The 23,634-nt window shown below is 42.0% G+C and overlaps 1 protein-coding gene across 4 annotated transcripts in view; it reads right to left on the reverse strand.

Annotated features, from left to right (window-relative positions):
* Positions 1 to 23,634, reverse strand: part of Egfr (epidermal growth factor receptor) — a 329,246-nt gene that overhangs the window by 177,998 nt on the left and 127,614 nt on the right. For 2 of the 4 annotated variants that reach the window (XM_076520891.1, XM_076520889.1), the window contains exon 1: positions 9,604 to 11,258. The exons of 1 other annotated variant lie outside the window; for it this stretch is intronic. In XM_076520891.1, coding sequence (XP_076377006.1) covers positions 9,604 to 9,625 — 22 coding nt within the window. In that variant the 5' untranslated portion in view covers positions 9,626 to 11,258. Of the gene's footprint in view, positions 1 to 9,603; positions 11,259 to 23,634 lie in introns of those variants that run through there. One more of the 4 variants, XM_076520890.1, reaches the window with a different exon arrangement.

The raw sequence follows: 23,634 nt of genomic DNA on the forward strand, positions 1-23,634 counted from the left end.
CGATTTCACATGATTTTCCAGAGGCATCGCTAAAAATTCTTGTATCACGTTTCGAAATAACTTTGATATTGTCAAGGTTTGTATTCGAAAAAAGAAACTGTTTCACGTGTAACCGTTGCACGAGCGGCAAGAATTTCGCACGCGTAGAATGCGTATCGAAATAAATGATGATCGAAATGAAAATGGCTTCGAACGGAAATGGTCGATAGCGGGACAAAAACGACTGATTTATTCAAACGCATCGATTACCCAACCGACACGCGTTAGAGTTGATGAAGCGATACCAGCCGAAGCTACCGATATTTGTAGCGCAACAGGTGTTCGCCGTCGCTGCTAATTTGTACTCCAACACTCTGTTCACACATGCGTATTGTAACTCCACGGTAAATATAACGCGTGCCGCCAGCGTGCAGCTGTGCCTGCGAGCTTCCCGATTATCAGGTCCACCCAAATGATGTTAATTTGCTCTACATATCGCTAACATCGGTTCCTTCGTGCTCCGACGCTATCGAAATTTAATGAACGTCCGACGCACTCGACGCGAAGGTGTGACACTCCGCGTGTCTGCTCAATTACTCTATCATTCTTGGGACTTCATAATTGTGCTCGGCAACTGCTCCGTAAGAGCTCAGTCACACGACTGTACACTTATTGTAAAATTGGGGGCTGCGTTCGATTTTTATTTCCGATTTTCGTCGTGCGAAATGAAACTAGTATTAGAACATTGTTAGCGTTAATACATTACTGTGCCGGTATCTGTATCTTCAATGGTTGTATTCGCTCGATCGATCGACCACGTTGTATTGGGTTGGCAACTAAGTAATTGTCGATTTCAGTTATGGATGTCTCTCACTCCCACTAGGTTAATAGAGGTCATTAGGTTAATAGGTCATTGGGGTCATAGTTCATTAGGTTAATAGGTCATTTGGGTCATAGTTCATTAGGTTAACAGGTCATTGGATCACTATGTTAATAGGTCGATAGTTAAGTCATTAGGTTAATAGGTCACTAGATCACTAGGTTAATAGGTTTATAAAATTATTATTATTATTATGTTATTTTTTATTATCCGTGAATGTTAGCAACTGGACAAATTGAATGCAGCGGTCAAGGAAAAGCGACCAGAATTGGTCGACCGTAAAGATGTCATTTTCCAGCAGGACAATGCTAGGCCGCACACGTCTTTGTCCACTCGGCAAAAATTGATTGATATTGGTTGGGAATTGATGTTACACCCACCATATAGCCCTGATCTCGCGCCATCGGATTACCACTTACTTCGATCCCTGGACAACTCCCTTCGTGGTAAAACTTTTGATGATGATGACGCTGTAAAATCTCACTTAACTCAGTTTTTGGCCGAAAAGGATCAGACTTTCAACGAGCGTGGAATTTTCAAGTTGTCAGAGAGATGGCGAAAGGTCGTCGAACAAAATGAAAAATACATTACAGATTAAACTTCATTCCAAGTAAAAAAATTTTTTATTTCATTGAACAAATCGGCAATTACTTAGTTGCCAACCCAATAAGTCGCGCCATCGCCTCTCATTGGTCAGTGTTTTTAGTTGATAACTCGTAAACGAAACCGCGGATCGCATTTTCGCAAAGGAAAAAGTTACTTCAAATGACCTCAGCTACCACTCATTTTCGGCTGTAAAAATAATTGTGGAACACACTGTATATTTTTTATACGCATTTTTTAATATATATTAGGTCTACCGGAAGGTTCTGTCCGATAATGTCATTGCAAATTTCAATAGATATGCACATATTCGTGTGAGACATATATTTTTGAAAAATGTTGCTCACAAATTGCCATCACGCTGGCAAGAGGTCATAAGTAACGACGGAAATTATATTGTACAATAAATATTACTAAATTTATGAAAAATCTATTATCTCCTTTCATTTCTCAAACCGACAGAACTTTCCGGTAGACCTAATATTTTGTACGATTCCGTTTAATGACATTATCGTGGACACTGACTCCCGTGATACAAGTTTCGCACTCGAAATTAATCCTCTCCCGTATCGTACCCTCCCTCTCGCACTCGAAATTAATCGTTTTTGCAGATCATTTTTACTTTTCCCAAACTCCAAATTAACCCTTTCACGGCTAACGTGACTTCATGTGATTATTTATAAAATAATACAAATCTCTTTGGACATAATCAAACTTCTGTATCATCTTTATGCAAGCTGAAGATTTCTTATCTGGAACAGTCGATATCGAGCTGTGTCGCAACGTTGTTCACCGACACATCCGAGAATTTTCTCGAAAAATAGCATTGCCAGAGCCGAAAGAGCTAAACGAAGACAGAAACGCCAGGCGGAGAGGAGAGGTGAGCCGGTTGCAATCGAAAAAAAACAAGAATTACGAGCATAGCGCCGCTCGTAACCCTCGACCATGGAATGTCAACGGTAACTACCGTCGTACGTAGGAATAATATCAGCTTCTTTACGGGTCGTTGTAACAGTACAAGGGTCCCCTGGTTTGTTCCCCCCGCGGAGCGCCGTGAATCGAATCGGGCCCCGGAGAATGTCAGGCCGCGGCCGAGCCGAGCCGAGCCGGGCCTCGTTCTCTGCATAGAACCTACGCGTCGCGTCGGGTCGGGCCGTGCCAGATGGAGAAAACAAATAGTCTGATCGCTTAACTGTTCCTGTCTAAAGTGACTTTCGTTGGGGCACGGCCCAGTCACGTGTTCAAACATTCTGCGAAAGAAAGGGGATTGCATCCGAGCAATCCCCGTTCCCCGGAACGGGGCCGCGGATAACGTGGTAGGAAAACGTGTTAGGCTCCTAACAATTAGGGAGGGGAGGGGGGGGGTGCTCGGTAATCAGAGGGTAATTCTTTATGGAGCAATTTTAGTGAAAAGGAAATTGAAAATTAAGCGGAACTTCCAAGGTTAACAGGTTATTAGGTTAATAAGTTACTATGTTGATAGGTTAATGGGTCATTAGGTTAATAGATTAATAGGTCATTGGGTTAATATATCATTAGTTTAATAAGTTAATAGGTCACTAGGTTGATAGATCACCAGGTTAATAGGTCACTAGGTTGATAGAGAGAGAGAGAGAGAGAGAGAGATCACTAGGTTAATAGGTCATTGGGGTCATAGATCACTAGGTTAATAGGTCATTGGGGTCATAGTTCATTAGGTTAATAGGTCATTAGGGTCATAGTTTATTATGTTAATAGGTCAATAGATTGATAGATCACTAGGTTAATAGGTCACTGGGTTGATAGATCACTAGGTTAATAGGTCACTGGGTTAATAGGTCATTAGTCATAGGTCACTAGGTTAATAGGTCATTAGGGTCGTAGTTCATTAGGTTAATAGGTCACTAGGTTGATAGATCACTAGGTTAATAGGTCACTGGGTTAATAGGTCACTAGGTTAGTAGGTCACTGGGTTAATAGGTTCATAGGTCACTAGGTTAATAGGTCATTAGGTTAATAGGTCATTAGGTTAATAGGTCATTGGGGTCATAGGTCACTGGGTTAACAGGTCATTAGGGTCATAGTTCATTACGTTAATAGGTCATTGGGTCACTAGGTTAATAGGTCATTAGGTTAATAGGTCGTTAAGTCATTAGGTTAATAGGTCACTAGATCACTATGTTAATAGGTCATTAGGTCACTAGGTTAATAGGTCATTAACTCAGCAGACCCCGTTTCAACAGTTTATCGAGAATAGTAGATTTCGAGCATCGTCTATCGAGCATCGTCAGCTTTAAACTTCGGTGTCGCGTACGTCTTTCAAATCGAAATCATATTCCACTCTACAATTGTGAATGCTTAAAAGTTAAAATAAAGATTGGCATACGATGGACGTAGTTTTTCGTTCTCGTATAAGAAACGATTAGCGATGAAGAAGCGTTGATCAACGTAGCTCTAAAAATAAATCGTAGTGCAAGGTGTTAAAGAAATACTATGCAACGACGAAGTATTATACAATATATCTGAATTCTAAAGCTTGATATTATCAGGCCGCCCGTATCCTGTCGAACATATTCGTTGATTACAGTAGTCCAATGGCAGGGTTTGCTTTACGCTGGCACGCATGGCGTTTTATTTACACGTTGTTAGGCTTGACGATGGCGATTACGGTCCACGCGACGATGAAAAACGCATGCGAAGCTGGGATACACTACGCCGGTGGTTGTTTCGCATTCGCCTTCGCCTTCGCCTTCGCAGTGTGCGATACGTGCGACTCGTGAAAACAGAACGTTAGCTCATTCATACGTTGAATTCGCAGCCCAAACAGACGAATGCACGGTCTGCATTCGTCGCACCTACATTCGGTTGGCCCTTCGTTCGGTTTGTAAACCGTACACCCTTTGCACTCGCGTGGCGACTCTGAGGCACCACTAAAATTTGTTATGTCACGTTCTAAGGTCACTTTTATATTAACACTTTATCGACCGCTAGCCTATTTATCGGCTTTTCGATTGCCAATGTTTATCGATCGCTAGCCTATTAATCGGCTTTTCGATTGCCAATGCTTATCGACCGATAGCCTATTAATCGACTTTTAGCTATCGACGGTTTTCGCTTCTTTACTGTTTTGTTAGTAGCTGACCTCCTGTATGCTGACCTCCCCATATCCTCATGAATTATAATTATAATAATTATTATTATTTATTATTATTTTTAAAGGAATAAGCACAACACAATGAATAGCGAAAATTTAGCCGGTACTGGGAGCAAATGCGCGCGCGACTAAGCCAGTCCTTACTGAGTGGCAGCCTCAACCACGACCGGACGATAAAGTGTTAACAAAGTGTAGATTTTAAAAAATTGTCGAAAGCGTAACCGTTGTGCGAGAGTTACAAAACTCAACTTCGTATGCATAAAATACATTTTGCCATATAAAATGAAAATGCTGTAAGTCAGAAATATTATTTTACGTTTACAGATAAAATAGCTTCGAGCGCAAAAGGGTTAAACGGAGTACGAGTCGTTATCGAAAAGTGAAAGGTGGAGTGCCTTGAAGCCTCGATAGACGTGATTTTGAGAAACCTATGATTAGACCGCGGATTTGATGAATTAATGAAAAATATTGAACGGCTGAAATTATTGCCGCTGTTACATTACTTACATCATTACACTGTTTTCGATCTCCTAAGATTGCTAAAAGAGAAAATATATTTTCATCTGCTTTCGATTTCCGACAGTTGACAACGAACCAATTCATTTCAAAAATTGTCTACGGACAGAACACGATTTACGTACTATAGGATCGTTTAGGTTCAGGAGAAGCAATCTCGGTTTCCAAAGCACTGCGATTATACGAAATTCTTCCGATCTGTGTATCGTTTTCAGGAATCTCATGAATATCAACATCGAGTTCCCAGAAACACCACGGGACTTATTCAATCATCGCGCGGAGCTAAACCAAATAGTTTACTGCCGTTCCCGGTTTCCGACCGGTGGCAAACGAACTTTCTGCTCGTTGGTTTCGCCGATTTTCCCGGAACAATTGCATCCGAGGTGTGAGAATCGATCCGGCCGCACGGAACGGTTTGCTATATAGAGTTTACAGAGGAAACGAGGGGACACGGGTGACAGGAATGGTACCGGGTACCGGTCATTGGTCACCGGGCACCGGGAACGGCGGGGCGAAAGAAAAGCGAAAATCCGCGTGGAAACGATAAATGCCCGGCCTGTGCGGATCGTTACGGGCTACGTAATTATCGTTGCAGCCGGGCTAACAATGCCAGCGACTGTCAAAGTCCGCGAGGGCAGCTCGCGTTAATTAGTCGACGCCCGCTAAAAGGCCGGCTACGTGCGAGGCTTGCGGACTGTTTGCACCTGGAAGGCCTCGGTTCCTCGAAAGGGGAGAGAGAGGGTGGCGTTTTGCGATTACTATACTATAATATAAATATATGGAAACTACACTATAATATAAATTATAGAAACTACACATTCATATGTATATATATATATATATGTTTCAGCATGTTATATATTGTTAACACATTAAAGGCGGGAGTCGTAGTACTACGATTTATCTCGACTTCTCATAAATATGTACTTTAAAACATATTTTGTAATTAGTGTTTAGTTCTTTTTTAATATTTCTTTTAGTTTTAAGAGTTTAAATAAACTTTTTTAAGCCTAAATTTTTTTATGATTACACAAAATATCGCCCGCTCTAGGACGAAAAACGAGGCGGGGCGGTCGCCGCGTTACCTAGCATACTTTCGTCAAGATCCCCGCCTTTAATGTGTTAATGTTAGCTTCAATATGCCACTGTTCGAATTTGTATATATACATACATAGGTATATGTAACATACATAATTATTTTATATAAACAGTGGCCTAATAGTGGCATTTTTATCGAAATTAAATTGATCGATAGACTACCAAACTTGTGAGTTTTGTATGTTATTTATCATCAAAATTTCTAAGACAGTGGCATGTGTAAATTTTCAAGTTCGAACTTCGAATACCATTTTCAACCCTTCAACACAAAGGAAAAAGGTATAGAAAGAAGCATCGTAGTTCCGAAAACGATTAACCTTTAGCGCTCCGTTGGCTTCGCTATGGAGACATCCGTCATTTGTTTCGTAAATCCGAAGGATTTACTTATTTTATTGCTGTGGAGCCCAATGTTTCTAGCATCATTTCGTAGCATGAAGATGCTATGTTTTTGTCGACGTTGGCGATTGTTATTTGTAGTGACAACGTGCTTAGCGTGTGTACCATTACGATTAAAACATTTTTTGCCCATTTTTATACTTGCCAATATAAAATGAATAAAATCAGACGCTTTCGCAAGGACGTGTAATCTTTTCCGCTCAAAACAAGACTTCCTTTATCTCGGGCGCTTTGCTCCAAAAATGCGCCGGAGTTGCTGGTAGTGATATTTTTCAGAAAAACGCTGTTCAACTTTATTTTAGAACGTCCGAAGAATATTTCCTAATTTTTAATTCAATTTAATTATTAATCGAGCCGATTCCAGTGAAGATTAACGATAAAAAAATTCCGGCAAACTCGCGCAAAAGATATTTTTGTTTCAATAATTCCGTATCCAAACAGAATTCAACGGACGATTCGCAATGCTAATTTTATAATAAATCGCGTCAAACAACACGAGGGATATATTTATTTAAGAATTGCGAAGAATATCATTGATAGTAAATTTACCCATTTCGATAAGGATGCATTTGCTGCTTGGAAATTTCGGTCACAATTCACGATGTCGATGCACCGACCTCGCACAATGTTAAGTAGATACCATTACGATTATAACATTTTTTGCCCATTTTTATATTTAGCAACATAAAATGAATAAAATCAAACGCTTTCGCAAGAACGTGTAATCTTTCCCGCTGAAAATAAGACTTCCTTTATCTCAGGCGCTTTGCTCCAAAAATGTGAGTTGCTGGTAGGTAGTACTCGAGAAACGCGTGGAGCGCGTTAACAATATAAAACTCGGTTTCACTCTTACAGATCATCGCACAGTTGTTTCTAATCGATTCAAACAGAGCTAAACTTAAAGCATCGCAACGACATCTCGGCTGCTCCAATTCGTCTCAACGGCGTCTCCAACAAGGTCGTATTTATTACAACCATAAGATATCGATAGTTTATCGGTAATCGAGAATCACAGCTCCACCAGAGACCCCCAGATGCATTCCGGCATCGAACGGCGCAACACAGACTCTAAAATCCTGGTCGCGCCGCATGAAGCCGACAGAACAGGGCCCAAGAAATAGAGGGTACGCGTAACAAAAGTCGCGATACAGTCGCGCCAGGGAACAACGCTTCCAGTCTGACGATAGCAGAAAATAGTGGATCGAGGAATCCGGTGACAGGGCAAGGAGATCGTGGGTTCCCCACGCGTTCAACGATCGATCATGATCGTAAATCAAGAGGCGGACGGAGCTACGGGGATACCAACTACCAACTATCGACTACCAACGATTCCGGGTCCGCGTTCGTGGCGAACGGGTGTACACGGGATACGGGATCGACCTCGTTTCACGCGCGACACTTTTGCCGATGTGTTCGATAAATTATCGTCGATCGGGAAGAACAGACCCCGAAACGAGCCGAGTAATTTACGGGTCAACGGCTCGGCTATGAATCAAATAATCCTGAAATTACCGCGGCCGTGTATACGCTATACTACGCTATACTATACGTATACATATACAACGCGGCAGAATCGGGCCCGAGTCGCCACGGCGCACAGTGATCCGGCTTGAAAACTTCGGTGACATTTTATAATAAAGTCGATTTTTATAAACGGATAATTTTTCAATTTGTATTGTTTTACAAAGATCTATGGACCTCGGAACTGAGAAATTAATGAAAATGAATAAATATTTTAGTTATTATGGCATGACTATTGACTATTGACTACTGACCACTGACCGATGACTACTAATCATTGACCTCGACATAATCTTGACATATTTGTATATTTATATTTATATTACATAACAGATTTGTATGTACTTTGACATAATTTCTTTGTATTTCTTAACGTAATCTTGCATGGTCTCTCGTCAGGAGCTACAGCGAGTTCATTTATTTTATTACAAGCTGTAATAATTTAAGGGCGTGCTGCTTCTGGTGCATGATTATGTTTCGTAGGGTCATGAGAACGAATAATGTATTTTCCATTTACAAATTTTGTACTTATTCTCCCTCAGCACTCACAACTGTTTCCAATTTTTCCACTTATTCCACACACCCAATAGAACATGTTGTCTCTATTTCTGCACTTCTCATACACAAAGTGTCGATAATAACATTTGTCGGCGGAACGAGAGTCAATGTAAACATTTGTCGGTAATTTCAACGTGTCGATACATAAACAATAATCGGTCAGATGCGGACTCGCTGAAATCTTGTCTATGGAAACATTGTCGGTGAAATAACCGAATTAACCCGAATTAGCGTTCCTTTGGATATCGACGCACGAGAAAAGCTGCACAGTTCGCCAATCATGGGGCCTGAAGCCAATCGCGAAATGCAGAAATGTGTTTTGGACCGAATCCAAATTTTACGTAATTCCCCGAAACGAGGTCGTTGGGATTATTTGGCTAAGATCTTGCTTCCCCGTCATTATGCTATTTTAAATATATTCTAGAAACTGATTGTTACTTCATTAGAGACATAAAGTGTGCAGGACGATGTGAAAAATTGTCGATCTTTGAACTCCCGTGTCAAAAATCTTACAATATTCCAGCTGTGCTCGTTCTAAAGAGCAATCTCTTTACTTTCACGCTTAGAAAGTCAATTTTCCCCTAATTTTCCTGTTCGAGAAACTGAAGCCACTTTCCTCAATCTCGCTAACTCCGTGAAATTTTACAGATTCGAACAGCATCGAGAAGCTTGACTAATTCCTTTCCAGATTCGTTTCACTGCGACCTGACAAAGGAATGCTCCTCTTTCGCAATGAGCTCTGAAATATTGATCCACGATTTTTCATTACGAAATTACCTCCAGTAAAATCGCCATCGAGGATAATGTTTCAATCATCCTTTAATTCGATGTAGTACAATTTTATCGAATTTTCCGAACTGTACGCGTCCACAAAGATCGCCATTTATAGAAAGAGAGTAAACGAGCAATTAGCACTTACCGTTCGTCGCTACGCACGCCATCTTCGAGGACAGATATCTCCGTGGATGAGAGTACGACAGTTTGTCCGATTGATCCGCAGCAGCGTAGAAACGTGCAAAAAACGAGTTTCCTTCGTTTTAATCGTGACAGCGTTCCCCGAGGACAAATTGCCCGCAGCGCGATAGACAATAGGGCTAGAGGCGTGGTACGTGTGTCGCGTCGCGAGTGAAACACTGAAAATTGCACCGCCTGGGGTGAAATTAGACTCTCGTGCGCGCGCGTCGCGCCGCGCCGCGCCGCACCGCGTCGTTTGCCGTGTAATTTGTTTATCGGATCGGGAACGAGGAGGCCCTCGAGGAACAACTTGCGAAATTATCTCGGCAATTTATGTGAAATTCGTTATGCGTTACCTTCGATCTTTTTAAACCGGACGGGCCCTCGAGAAACGCTTCGAGTTCCCCCAAGGAGAGGTATGTATGTACCTCGGACAGAGATTTTGCTAACCCCTTGGCTCGTAATATCACGTTATCAATCAATTCTTTCAGCAATCGGTCTGAAACTTTTTACTGTGCTTAATTGCCTCGGAGATTTGAAATTCAACGAGTTTTGGCACTTTTATATGCGTGCAATACTTTCGTATCTGCTGCGAAATGAACACTGAATTGCTATCTTTTTTCTTGCACTAGGAGTTCTTCGTTGATTATCTCTCTTTCGTCCTTAATGATCCCTCGAATAGAAGGAGACAATTTGTTCTTTTTTTTCAATTTTGTTCGATTTAGGAGAAAAAAGAATAAATCCAGAAAAATTCTGGATACTTTCGTATCTGTTGCGAAGTGAACACTGAATTGCTATCTTTTTACTTGCACTAGGAGTTCTTCGTTGATTATCTCTCTTTCGTCCTTAATGATCTCTCGAATAGAAGGAGACAATTTGTTCTTTTTTTTCAATTTTGTTCGATTTAGGAGAAAAAAAAATAAATCCAGAAAAATTCTGGATACTTTCGTATCTGTTGCGAAATGAACACTGAATTGCTATCCTTTTTCTTGTACTAGGAGTTCTTCGTTGATTATCTCTCTTTCGTCCTTAATGATCCCTCGAATAGAAGGAGACAATTTGTTCTTTTTTTTCAATTTTGTTCGATTTAGGAGAAAAGAATGATATTTAGTAGATCGTGTACGAAACTTTCATTAAGAGACCGACTCGTTACAGTGCAAGAGGATAATGTTCGAATTAACTGTACAACAAGAACAATTTTATATGGGAGTTGTCCTAAGACGAGGGGTTAGCAATTTCGATCTAAATGCCTGATATGTAACCATTGTAAACAGAATGCTTTTTAAGAATAGCACGCTCTTTCCCGCTGTCACGATTAAATCAGCGACTCCAATTGAACCTGAAACAGCAGACAGTGTAATACGTCCCAAAAATCATCGCTCCGTCGACCTACTACATTCCTGAAAAATATACACAAAAATATACACGAATATACACATGAAAAGATAAAAATGTAAACAGCAGCTCAGTAAACCGCGGGCCATAAAATCGTTCGTTAACCGGTTCGTTTACGCTCCGATCGAAACGATCGTCTCTGATAACAATACCGTATCGAGGATCCAGCCAAAATAATTAAAATCTCAATGCACTACTGCTGAAAATCACCGATCGGCGATGATCGGGCTCGATCATCGTCCACTCCCAATCACTGGATCGTTGGAAAAATTAGTTTCTTTAGTGGATCGGGTGAAAGGGTTGGTCAACGGTCTTGCGAGTATAATAGCATGGGAAAAAAATGATCGGAGGTTATATTTGTACGAAATGAAAAGTTCATACATGAAGGAACAACATGAAATGTGTATAGTGAAATATGTACAACAAAATATGGAGTACGAATCGCGGAGCTATTAATAAGTATAATATAATAAATATTTAATGCTTTAAAGAAATCCAATCTTGCTATTGTTATCGCACAATAGTCGAGTTTAGAGCTCGCTAGTTTTAAAATCTGTCTTATTAGACTATCTTTACACCAATGAAAATTTTTCATTTTGCTTCAGTTCGTTAAGATGACGAATATTATTATAGGTAGCAGAGCTTTCTTTAAATAAATCCAATCTTGCTATTTTTATCCCACAATGTACAATACTCGAGTTTAGAGCTTGCTAGTGTTAAAATCTGTCTTATTAGACTATCTTTACACCATTGAAAATTTTTCATTTTGCTTCAGTTCGTTAAGATGACGAATATTATTATAGGTAGCAGATCTTTCTTTAAATAAATCCAATCTTGCTATTTTTATCCCACAATGTACAATACTCGAGTTTAGAGCTTGCTAGTGTTAAAATCTGTCTTATTAGACTATCTTTACACCAATGAAAATTTTTCATTTTGCTTCAGTTCGTTAAGATGACGAATATTATTGTAGGTAGCAGATCTTTTTTTAAATAAATCCAATCTTGCTATTTTTATCCTACAATATACAATACTCGAGTTTAGAGCTCACTAGTGTTAAAATCTGTCGTATTAAACTATCTTTAGACTAATGAAAATCTTCCATTTTGCTTCAGTTCGTTAAGATGACGAATATTATTATAGGTAGCAGATCTTTCTTTAAAAAAATAAATCCAATCTTGCTATTTTTATCCCACAATGTACAATAGTCGAGTTTAGAGCTCACTAGTGTTAAAATCTGTCGTATTAAACTATCTTTAGACCAATGAAAATCTTCCATTTTGCTTCAGTTCGTTAAGATGACGAATATTATTATAGGTAGCAGATCTTTCTTTAAAAAAATAAATCCAATCTTGCTATTATTATCCCACAATGTACAATAGTCGAATTTAGAGCTCGCTAGTGTTAAAATCTGTCTTATTAGACTATCTTTACACCAATGAAAATTTTTCAATTTGCTTCAGTTCGTTAAGATGACGAATATTATTATAGGTAGCAGATCTTGCTCCTGTACACGGAAAGGGTTAACGTCGAAGAGCACCGCCGAAGAATAGCTCGGAAGACGGTACCAGAAAGCGATCCTAACAATCCGGAATATTTGGTAGCGCGGAATCGAGCCGTAGAACGGGACTCACGATTCGAATGAAAATCCCAAGGTTCGGTCGAACGCGGCATCTGCCGGGATCCAGGATAATTATTTACGTCAGATAGGATCTCGACTGGAGTTCCGCGGCGGGAAACAAAAGAATCTTCCAGAGGGATGGAAGGATACGAGGGGTTGGGGAGACGGCGAAGGGTCCAGAGAGAAGAAGAAGAAGAAGGAGGAGGAGGAGGAGGAGGAGGTGGAAGAGGAAGAGGAAGAGGAGAATTCCGAGGCAGGGTACTCTCTTGCTCTCTGTTCGCGTTTCACGTTTCCCTATGGACGACAGCCGACCAGTGGGACCTTGGCGGAGAGCAAGGGTCCTGGCTAAGGATCCTGAGAACCTAGCCCTTCTGCGGTTTTTTCACCCGATACGGTTAACAGATATGAGACAATGGGTTCGACCGGGCTCTATGATGTCTCGAACTCGAGAGGAACTTTTATGGCCGACGGTGATCGTTATTCTTCATTTCTGATGTTATTACGACGACATTAAACGCATGTGAAATATAGAGGGTGGCTGACAGGTCGCCGTGTAAAACATCTCCGGCAACATCGCCTCCAACCTGAAAAATAAGGCCGGCCGGGTCCCGGCGTGTCCCGCGGACATGGACAATCGACCGTAAAACTTTTGTTAAAAAGTTGTAACTGGACTATTTAATGTAGCGTTGCTCGCGCTATGGTTTAATCGAGGGGATCTGTGCTTCTTAGACTCGGTCGAGTCGTCGACAACTTTTTCACAAACGATTTCCGGGTCCGTATTTAACGCTAGATTTACGGAACCCGTCGAAATGACGCTAATTTTTTCATTTACGATTATTCGTATCGTAAAGATACATTTATGAGCTGTTTATTCGATTTATATACTATTTACAGGAAATGTTACAACAACGCTTGTTAAAAATCAGAACAAACGTCTTACCGTTGTTTTTATAAACTAATATAAAACAGCTGTTTCTCGTGTTCCGTAAATCTAGTGTCGAACAATAACTTCTCTACGTACACGGTAATGTCTCCCTTACTGACGCTCAGGTTGTCCACGAAAATGGACAATTTTGGAAGAGAAGATACGATTGTTCGAGCCTTGTTGCTCGCTTTTTATGGTTATCGATTGTCAACAACAATAAAAAAGCGTGCTGCGAGGCTCGAGCAATCGTATCTCATCTTCCCAAATTGTCCATTTCTGTACCTGAGCGTCAGTAAGGGAGACATTACCGTATTTTAGTTCGGACGAAACGTCGTCCGATCGCATTCTATTCACAGATACGATTATATTTCGCGTTTCTGCAGGTTGGACTACGCGAACGACGACGTGCTAGAGACATGAAACACAGTTGTCGTTATCTCGAGCGGACGGAGGTAGAAAAGTCCGCGCAGAAAATCGTCGGACACCCTGTAGACGAGGGGTGGACGCGACTATTTCGCCAGGACGGAACGGTAATTCCCTCTCGCACATTATTATTACCCGGCTTAATGAAATACTAGCCTGTAACTGAGCATTCTGAACGCGCGTTTATTTAGTGGACGAAATGATACGTCCTCGCACGCGAATAATGAAGAATTATTCACGGAAGGGCGCTTTTATGCCGCGCGTAAAGTCGCGGCGCGGCTGTAAAACCGTCGTCGCTTCGCATCGCATCGCGTCGCGTCGCCTCGCGTCGGCGAGAAGCGGCCCGGATAAACGCATGCGAGCGGCCAGACGTTGTAAACAATGTTGCTACAAACGAGCTTGATAATTGAGGCGGTTCTTCCCTCGCATGCTCGATACACCGGTACCCCTCGACCGCGTCGAGCGGAGCCGAGCCGAGTCGCGTCGTAGTCGTAACTCGTAACTTCTCGACTACGCGATGAAGCTCCGGGCTCCGGGACTGTGTCCGCCGCACCGAAATTGCTTGGTTTGTTGTAAACTTGTCGGTTTTGATTTATTCGAGCTCCCCCCCTACGAAAGGGAATTCGTTTGCTTGTTTCTACTCCCGGCAAGATGATTGAGATGTTGCGATCGAGCGTGGTTGTGGCCTGTCGGCGCGCGCGAGAATCTAATAATCGCGGCGTCGTTCGATACGTTTTTACGATTAGCTTATAGAATTTATAGAAATTGTTTACTCGTATGGTGGTTTTAATATGTCTAAGCTGAAAGTGGTATCACGCTTTTATGGAAGAATCGTGGATGGGCTCGCGCGCATAATAATTGCAGGTGACTTTATCGCCGGGGAAAACCAGATGGAGATTTAACGAGTTGTAATAAATTCGAGGAAGCGATGCTCGGTGGAAATATTCCCGTGGATAAGTGAGACACCTTACGAGGTCGACGAGAGTTCGAACCTAGGAAAACGTGTAATCACGTTAAATGGTTAAATTATGACGGAAACTGCGGGAGATTACCCACTTAAATCTGATCGAATCTGTTCATGAAAAATTGCCTAAATGAATTCAAGGATCGCCTTGACCCGCATAATTGTCGTAAGCATCTGCTTCTCGACGATTTCTGAAAAATAAATGCGAACGGTAGCAACGGATAAGTCGAGTAACAGAATGAAAGGACGTGGAACGGTATTTCCTTCTCGTTGAAAAGCTTCGGGACGTGGGTTTAACCGTTCGAGTCCCAGGGGGTATTGAAAAAATACTGTCGAAGAATCCCAAACAGCGCAACCGCGCTTTCTCTAAATGGGTACGAAAAGACCCAAGCAGAGCGATAGCGCTTGTTTTATTTTACGTCGAGAAATACCAAGCGGCGTGATAATAATGAATTAAAAATTTTTATTTTGTAATGTATTATTGCGTTATTATAGTATTATTCTACCTATTGTAAAATGTACTCGACAATCGGTAACGCACCGTCGGTTGTCCACAATGTTCGAAATGTGCTGAGTTTTCTCGGCATGCGGTAATGTCTCTCTAATTGACGCTCAGATTGTCCACAAAAAGTGGACAATTTGGGAAGAGGAGATACGATTGTTCGAGCCTTGCGGTTTATTTGTATAGTTATAAATTGTCCGGATAAGCGTATCTCCTCTTCCCAAATTATCCATTTTAGTGAACAATCTGAGCGTCAGTAAGGGAGACATTACTGTAATCTGAGCGTCAGTAAGGGACACATTACTGTAATCTGAGCGTCAAATACAGAGACATTACTGTATACTTCAGCAACAAAACTAGGCTCTCGGTGGAGAACGATTATTTTTTTATTATCCATTTTAGTGGACAATCTGAGCGTCAGTAAGGGAGACATTACTGTAATCTGAGCGTCAGTAAGGGAGACATTACTATAATCTGAGCGTCAGTAAGAGAGACATTACTATAATCTGAGCATCAAATACAGAGACATTACTGTATACTTCAGCAACAAAACTAGGCTCTCGGTGGAGAACGATTATTTTTTTATTATCCATTTTAGAGAGAGGACAATCTGAGCGTCAGTAAGGGAGACATTACTGGAAAATGTCAACATCGCGATCGTGCTGCTTGGGACTCGAACGGTTAAGGATTGTTCCAGGCCGATCGGAATTGACCGATCTTCCTTTCTACTCGTTCCGCTTCCAAGAAGCCTACGACGACTCTAGACCAGATAACCGATGCGCTCTTATCAGCAACGGACGCTAGACTATCGCGGACGCTGGGCTGTACGACATGCTAAGTGAGAGTGCACCGATATTCCGGAATATCCAGTATTTCCAGTATCGGCAGTTGGCGCCGCGCGATCATTTATAAATTCCGAACACGGCGACGCGATTATATAAGACCCGTGATCACTTAATTACTCTAATGTTCAATGCGCAGGGAGTAATACAGCGTTCGTATTGCGACAACCGGGCGACAGGAAGCCGGCCATTTATTTCAACTGGACGGCTTTGTCGTAATTATGGCTGTTGGTCGATCTTTTCTGTATCGTAGGATAAATGTTTTGTCGATCCGATACGTCCGTTGATTTTACGGTTTCTCATAATCCGGATAATAAGATTTGATTGTTTCCTTGTTGTTAAATATTTAGCAAGTACGTGTAAGAAGGCTATTAATTTTCCCATGGTGTTCATAAAAACTTACACTCGTAAAAAGCACGCTAAAAAAGTACGTTCGTATCTCTGGAAACTGCGCTATAATACATTGTTTTTCAGCTTGTTATTATAAAACGAAATTCGTGTGAAAATACAGAAGAAAGTAACAATTTATTTGCACTGTTCAATCAAATTTGGCTCCACGAGGTGATAAATGAAAATGTTATATATTAGAGAGGTTAATTTAATGGATTCAATTATCTTTTTTTTTCGTTTCATCGAAGATTGACGATAAATGAACGTGTACAGTAAATTCTCCTCGATTTTCCTTCAGCTTGTAAACAAAAATGGACAATTTGCATAGCGGCCCATTTTTATAGCTGCCCATTGTCAAGAATTATAAAAACGAGGCTCGAATAATCGTATCACCTCTTCTCGAATTGACCATTTTTGTTTAAAAGTCGTCGGAGAATCAGGGAAAAATCACTGTATTTAAATATTAATTGAATTCCATACACAAAAAATAAAAAGCTAGATTGTAAATAATTATTGTTTAGCATTTTCGTGCCAGCACTGGACGATTGTATTTTTCGTCTCGATGAATATTAAACGATTCGCGAATAACGTCCTCTATAATTAATATCCTTAATTTCAAGAAACCAGCTTAATATATGAACCACCTGTTATGGAAACTCCAGATATCGGGGAATATCGCAACGATCGGGAACAACTGCAAAAGCATATCCAGATCGACCAGATCGACCGGTTTCTCAGATAGCCCCGCATTTTCTATCCGATTTCTGTGAAAAATTCGGGAAACACGCGTCTTTGCTCTTTCGCCCTAGAACGTTTCGCAAGTGTTCCAGCAAATCGAAGCACGGATCTTGATGGGTTTCGTACTTCAACCGACTCTAATTAGCCGGATAGCTAAGCCGCTTCCACGGACGAAACGTTTAATAAACGTTGATATTATTAACTCGTGTCGATGAGCTGATCAAACGGCAGCGCTATCTGTACGATCCTTAAACCGACCGACGCATTTCAAGCGCGTTTATGCAAATATTTAGTAAAAGTATTATAAATTGGAAAAGCTGTCCTTATGCCGTCTTCATCCCATATTTAGAAGATAGAAATGGTAATCTTGATTCTTCTGTTTGTTTCTTTCTTTTCTTTTTTGTGGAATCGATACAGTTTCTACTATATTGAATTGACTTTTTCTTATGTCACGATCGTTGTCCGGTTTCTAAAAGGAACATCTATCTTCCGTCGAACTACAGTAATGTCTCCCTAATTGACGCTCAGATTGTGCACGAAAACGGACAATTTGGGAAGAAGGAGCCTTGCGAATTCGAGCCTTGCGACTCGTTTTTATAGTTACCGATTTTCAACAATTATAAATACGAGCTGCAAGGCTCGAACAATCGTATTTCCTCTTCTCAAATTGTCCATTTCCGTGGACAATCTGAGCGTCAATCAAGGAGATATTACTGTAACTATTAGGTTGGAAACTATGAAACGGGCGTTGAATGATGTAAATCGCGTTTTGTTTCCATCTGGTTTCGGAGAAAAATGAAATAAAAATGGGATCCAAACGCGAAAAAAATTTTACGAAATGAGTAAGAAGAATGCCTTTAAAATTTATAAATAAAAATATCGAGCGCACGTTACAATGAACACAGTCGCGGCTGAACACAGACTAAACGAAAACGTCCGTTTCATAGTTTCCAACCTAATAGCTTTATATCGAGTTAATTTTCTTTTTGTCATCCAAAAGAAGCTATCGACTGCATAAAAAGCTGAATAAAAATGATCCTTGTCGCGATCTAGCTTTCGGGCGGGGTCGCTCTAGTCCGGCATGCGTCGGGGGTTTGAAAAAGGCGTGAACACCGTCGAATAAAATCGTGCAACGTCCCGGCGAGGAAGAGCAACCGTTTCGCCACACGTAGAGACAATCCTGGTCGGGGCTCGGGACTGTTTGGGGGGCACTTAAAACTCGCGGAGGCGTCGACAGGAGGACGTCTCGGTTCTCGGGCCTCTCGGACCTCGGGACTCGGGGGCCGAAATGTCGAGGGCCCGTGTCTCGGACAAAAGAGAGCGGCGTTTCTCGCTTCTGCCACGGGAAGGGAGGTCCTGCGGCTCTCAGCGTGTGGCGTTGTATCCCCGGGTTGTAAAACAACTTGTAAAACGTGCGGCCGAGATGCGTTCTGTCAGCTCCGGTTCGGTGCCGTCGGCTATCTACGCGGCGAATCTACGCCGGACCCGGTGAAACGGACCCCGGGTCAGCCGGGGCCCGATCCGGGTTATGACGCGAATCTCGCCCGACCATGATTTATGCGAAATATCGGCGCCTCGATCGCAGAATCGCGACAGGTGATTCCGCGCCGAAACAATCACGCGCCGTTCATTCTGCTACAGGACGAAGGTGGTCCTTGAATCCTGCTCTGACCCGGACGTGACTTAAAAGTTGGTGAATATCTCGTTCAAAGATCTTCTTTTTTAAAAAGAAAAATAGAAAATTTGTCGTTCTATCCAAGTACAAGGTGCGCCGGAATGTCTCGCGTTTATAAAGAGGATGAGCGCAACGCGAGAACGTTTACGAATAAATCGGAATTGTTTCCGATGCGCGTCGCTTCGAAGGGAAGATCGATTAGGCGGAGGAAAGAGATTCGAAAGACACGTAAGTTAGGGACCAGAAAGACGATCGCCGACTGTGCACACGCCGGGAACATCCGCTTTCCGAACGACGATTAAACAACCCGAAGTTCAAGTTTCAGCGAGCCGATCCGCTTCTTTTAATGTTGCGCCACATACCCGCGTTTCGCATTGAATTATTACAACTTGATCACTCTACCATGTTAAGGAAACACGAAGCATGCGCCGGCTTAAATGCGACTCTCGTTCGCTCGGTCGGATCTTAATTAATCGTCTGGGAAGTTGAAGTTTTTTCGAGGATTGTATTAATCGTTTTGCCCGGTGTCGCTGGCTTGCTCTCGGTTCGAGTTATATCATCGCGGTTAGTCCACCGTGTGGCAAGATGATTTACCGCTTTCTAAATTCGTCCACGAAATTGATATTTGCGAAGCGGAGTACTTCGAACGCGGATCGAGCGACGCGAGAAACAATGAAATAGGAATTAACACGTTGAATGCCACGCCGGTTTTACAGAAATTGCCCGTGTGCGCCACGATGAATTTTCTTTTATGCGATACATATAATGTTGAAACATTATCTGCAATAGATATGTTACAGTGTATAACCGTGTTTGACATGTTAATTGCGACAGGTGTCACTGTTTGAATCGACGATGGCATTAATACAAAATTTTAGATATTGACATTTCTTTTAAATTATATATATTTCTATCAATTTGGGCGCGCCGGTCACCGGTGGCACCCATGGCGTCACCGCCAAGTTAAGTGCCGGTCACCGGTGACCCTCGTGGCATTCAACGTGTTAAATGTGCAACGAACGAAAGGGAGCAGATTTCGATTTTGATTCGATTAGTTTGCAACGCGAAGCAAAAGAATAATTTGGCAGCGACAAAATAAGGCGGCTCCGGAATTGTAATTTAAAAATCGTATTAGGCGATCGGGCACCGTCTCGCCTCCGCCGAGTTATTCGATGCTAAAGCCTGACGGATGAGGGCCGATCAATCTTCCTCCACGTGACTATTCCTCGTCCGGAGTCTCACTTATCGTATTAATATTATTCAAACTCATTTTTCAAGGAGCCCTCCTTTCTCTATAGGCAATCCTTTCCGCGGCGACGTCCATTTAAAGCCGAACCGCTCCGCAACGCTCTATAAAATTGCCGGAGGAAAAATAAATTAAGTGCAGACGCATGTCGCGGCCGGTCGACAGTTTTGCATTTGCATAAATGCTGGTCGCGGCTTACTTTAACGCGAGCGTGCTCTATAAACGCGCATATAAATTGATTTCCATCGCGCCGCGCCGCGCCGTGCTTCCGAAACGTTTCGGTTTCGCTCTCTTGCGGAAACGTGTTCTGCAAAATCGCCCACGTACTTTAATTATTGCGAAACCCGTTCATTATAGAAGTTCTAACTTTTCGAAACTATTTCGCCGGTTCATTCTCGAGCAATTACGTTGTGTCGGATCGATTGATACGAGCGAATTATACTACGAATCTCTGCATTAATATCCATTCGTGCTGTGAATAGAACGTTTCGCTACTCGCATCGCTAATGTTTTAATTGCTAAAAATATCTTCGGGTTTCAAAAATACTTCATGTAAAAAGCAATTTGACTTTCGAACGAGATAAGATGCCAGAAGAGCTTTACGATTGCCAAAACAAATGCGAAGAGCGTTGATAATAAAACCGAAACTGCACACCGCCCGAAAACACGTACAATTCGCTAAGTCTGTTAATAAACGGATTAGATAAATCTCCGGGACGAATTTTTCAGGACCAGCCGGCAAGAATGTGGATTAGCATAAGCTCGGGGCCGCAATAAATTTTCGCTGGAAATCGAGCCCACGGTTTTAATGGTAAGTCATAATTTATAATCGTTATGTATCTCGGCGTGGACGAGAGATTCCGGGCATGGCGAGAACCACCCCTCGAGATCCCATCGGAATCCCCCATACAGATCCTCCAGCGGAGACAAGTCACCTACCGAACTACTCTCCAGGAAAAAGGGGGAAAAACGACACCGATCCTTCCGCCATTCGGCCCCCCGATAGAGCCGAGATAATTCGTTAAAATGGAATCGCGTCAATCTGGGCCTGACACGTGTATCCCCCTGTTAATCTATCCTCTCGATCTGGGACCCCATTACACAAGCAAACGAACCAACTATCTCGGGACTCGGGACTCGGGACGCGGACTCGTTCCGGGCCCGGACTATACATGTAATACAGGGTGTTTGCTCTATTTTGCGCCAGCGTTTCTCCGAAAATCGTAAATATTCGGATAAAACTTTTGAGACCCAGCGTGTTCGTTTTACAAGTGACACGATTGCCTACTAGAATCTCGATAGAATACGACCGTCAAGGCCGCCATCGTGTCAAGGTCGGGCAAGGTCATACGTGAAAGAAAGAAATTGAATAGAGTAAATTCTCCCCAATTGACGCTCAGATTGTACACAAAAATGGACAATTTAGGAAGAGTAGATACGATTATTTGAGCCTCGCGACTCATTTTTATAGTTACCGAGTGTCAACAACTATAAAAATAAGCCGCAAGGCTCGAATAATGTTGTCTAATGTCGCTTTTAAAATTATCCATTTTTGTGTACAATATGTGAGCGTCAATTAGGGAGGATTTACTGTACTCTCAAATGTATAAAATATAAAACTATATTTATACTAACTTTATACTAAGGTTTATACTAACCCGTCAGCTTTTTCGTATACACGATTGATGATTGGTAAACAATTTTTGCACGACGCTTTATAGGGTAAATGAAGTCGCATTAAGAAAATAATGAAAACATGTTAATCCAAACATTAGGTGAGAGTACGTAACGTGTCAAAATGCATTCCCGCTATTCAAAGTTGCACCGAATACAAGTCACATCGACGCAATTTACATTTGAATACGTCATTCGAAAATATGTAATTTCTTTCTTTCACGTTTGACTATATATGTACGACCTTGATCGAGTTATTTGCCATGTCCAGATTCTTCTTGGCATTACAATAACGTCTCTCTAATTGACGCTCAGATTGTCCACAAAAATGGACAATTTAGGAAGAGGAGATACGATTATTCGATACGATTTTATTTCTGGCTTGTTTTTTATGATTATCGATTGTCAATAATTACAGAAACGAGTCGCAAGGCTCGAATAATCGTATCTCCTCTTCCCGGATTGTCCATTTTTCAGCACAATTTGAGCATCAGTAAGGGAGACATTACTGTACATCGTTCTTTATGGATCGCAGCAAACTCTTCCATCTATAATTGTTAATTTTTGATCGGGCGTCTGAGCGATTTCATATTTTTCACTCTAAACATATCGTAATTGCGAAAACTCGCTTGTGGGAATACAAATTTCTCAAGCCCTGAAGAAATTCAATCTCGTCGCTCGTATAAAGCAACACGCGTGTCAGTCGCATTCGGAGTTATCGTTTCCGGGAGAAATGCTGATCCGGTAAAGCACGGACACCCTGTATGTACGGAGGCATATTCGGCGGGTCCGTTCCACGAACGCTGCTCGCGCGACCACCACCATCATGGGCCCGGACCCGGGCCCGGCTCGGGCCCCGTTTTGTTTTTAAGTGCCGGTTTTTCGGGCCTGCTAACGAACACCGATGGTTATCTTCTCGGGCCCCGGTGCATTACCGTCCTTCCTTGAGGTCAGGCCCCGGCTGCGGCTGCGGTCAAGAGGCTGACGCGTGAACTCACCTGAAACAAAAAGAACGGGGGAACGGATTTTAGTCGGCGAATAATCGCGGATACCTTTGGCCTAATTTAATTGGTTGTTAGCAAGCTCGTTTTAGGGGCCGAGCGCGATTATGAGAGATAACCGGGAAGGTCTTGCTGTGGCTCGGTTCACGGGCGAACAGGATCTTATTAACCTTCCCGGAGCGGCACGCTTCAACTGCAAAATTGCTCGCCGGACATTGCCGTAACGCAGAGTGTCCACAATTTTCCCCTCGGACCTTGCCATTGGTTCTGCAGAATTTTTGCCAGCTTGCGTCAGGCTCGCGGCATTTTGTCCGAGGCAAGACGACCGATAATTAGTTCGTTGGAACGATTCGTTAACGGAGAAATATTTTTGTCTTCTCACGTTAAAGAGAACCGTAAAACAATTTTTAAATTTGTTCTCGCTCGATTGTAAAAAGAAATTGTTTTCATTCGATTCGACAGCGATAGAAGATCTTGCGTTTGCATGGAAAAATAATGAAACGTGGTTTTGGAATTTCATAGAATTTATACGGTTTGAAGGTATTCTTCGTTAATTTCGCGGTCAAAGGTGAACAGGCGAAGTACGAAACACTGAACGCA

The sequence above is a fragment of the Megalopta genalis genome, chromosome 4 (genome assembly GCF_051020955.1).
Source record: "Megalopta genalis isolate 19385.01 chromosome 4, iyMegGena1_principal, whole genome shotgun sequence".
Classification (NCBI taxonomy): Eukaryota; Metazoa; Arthropoda; class Insecta; order Hymenoptera; family Halictidae; genus Megalopta; species Megalopta genalis.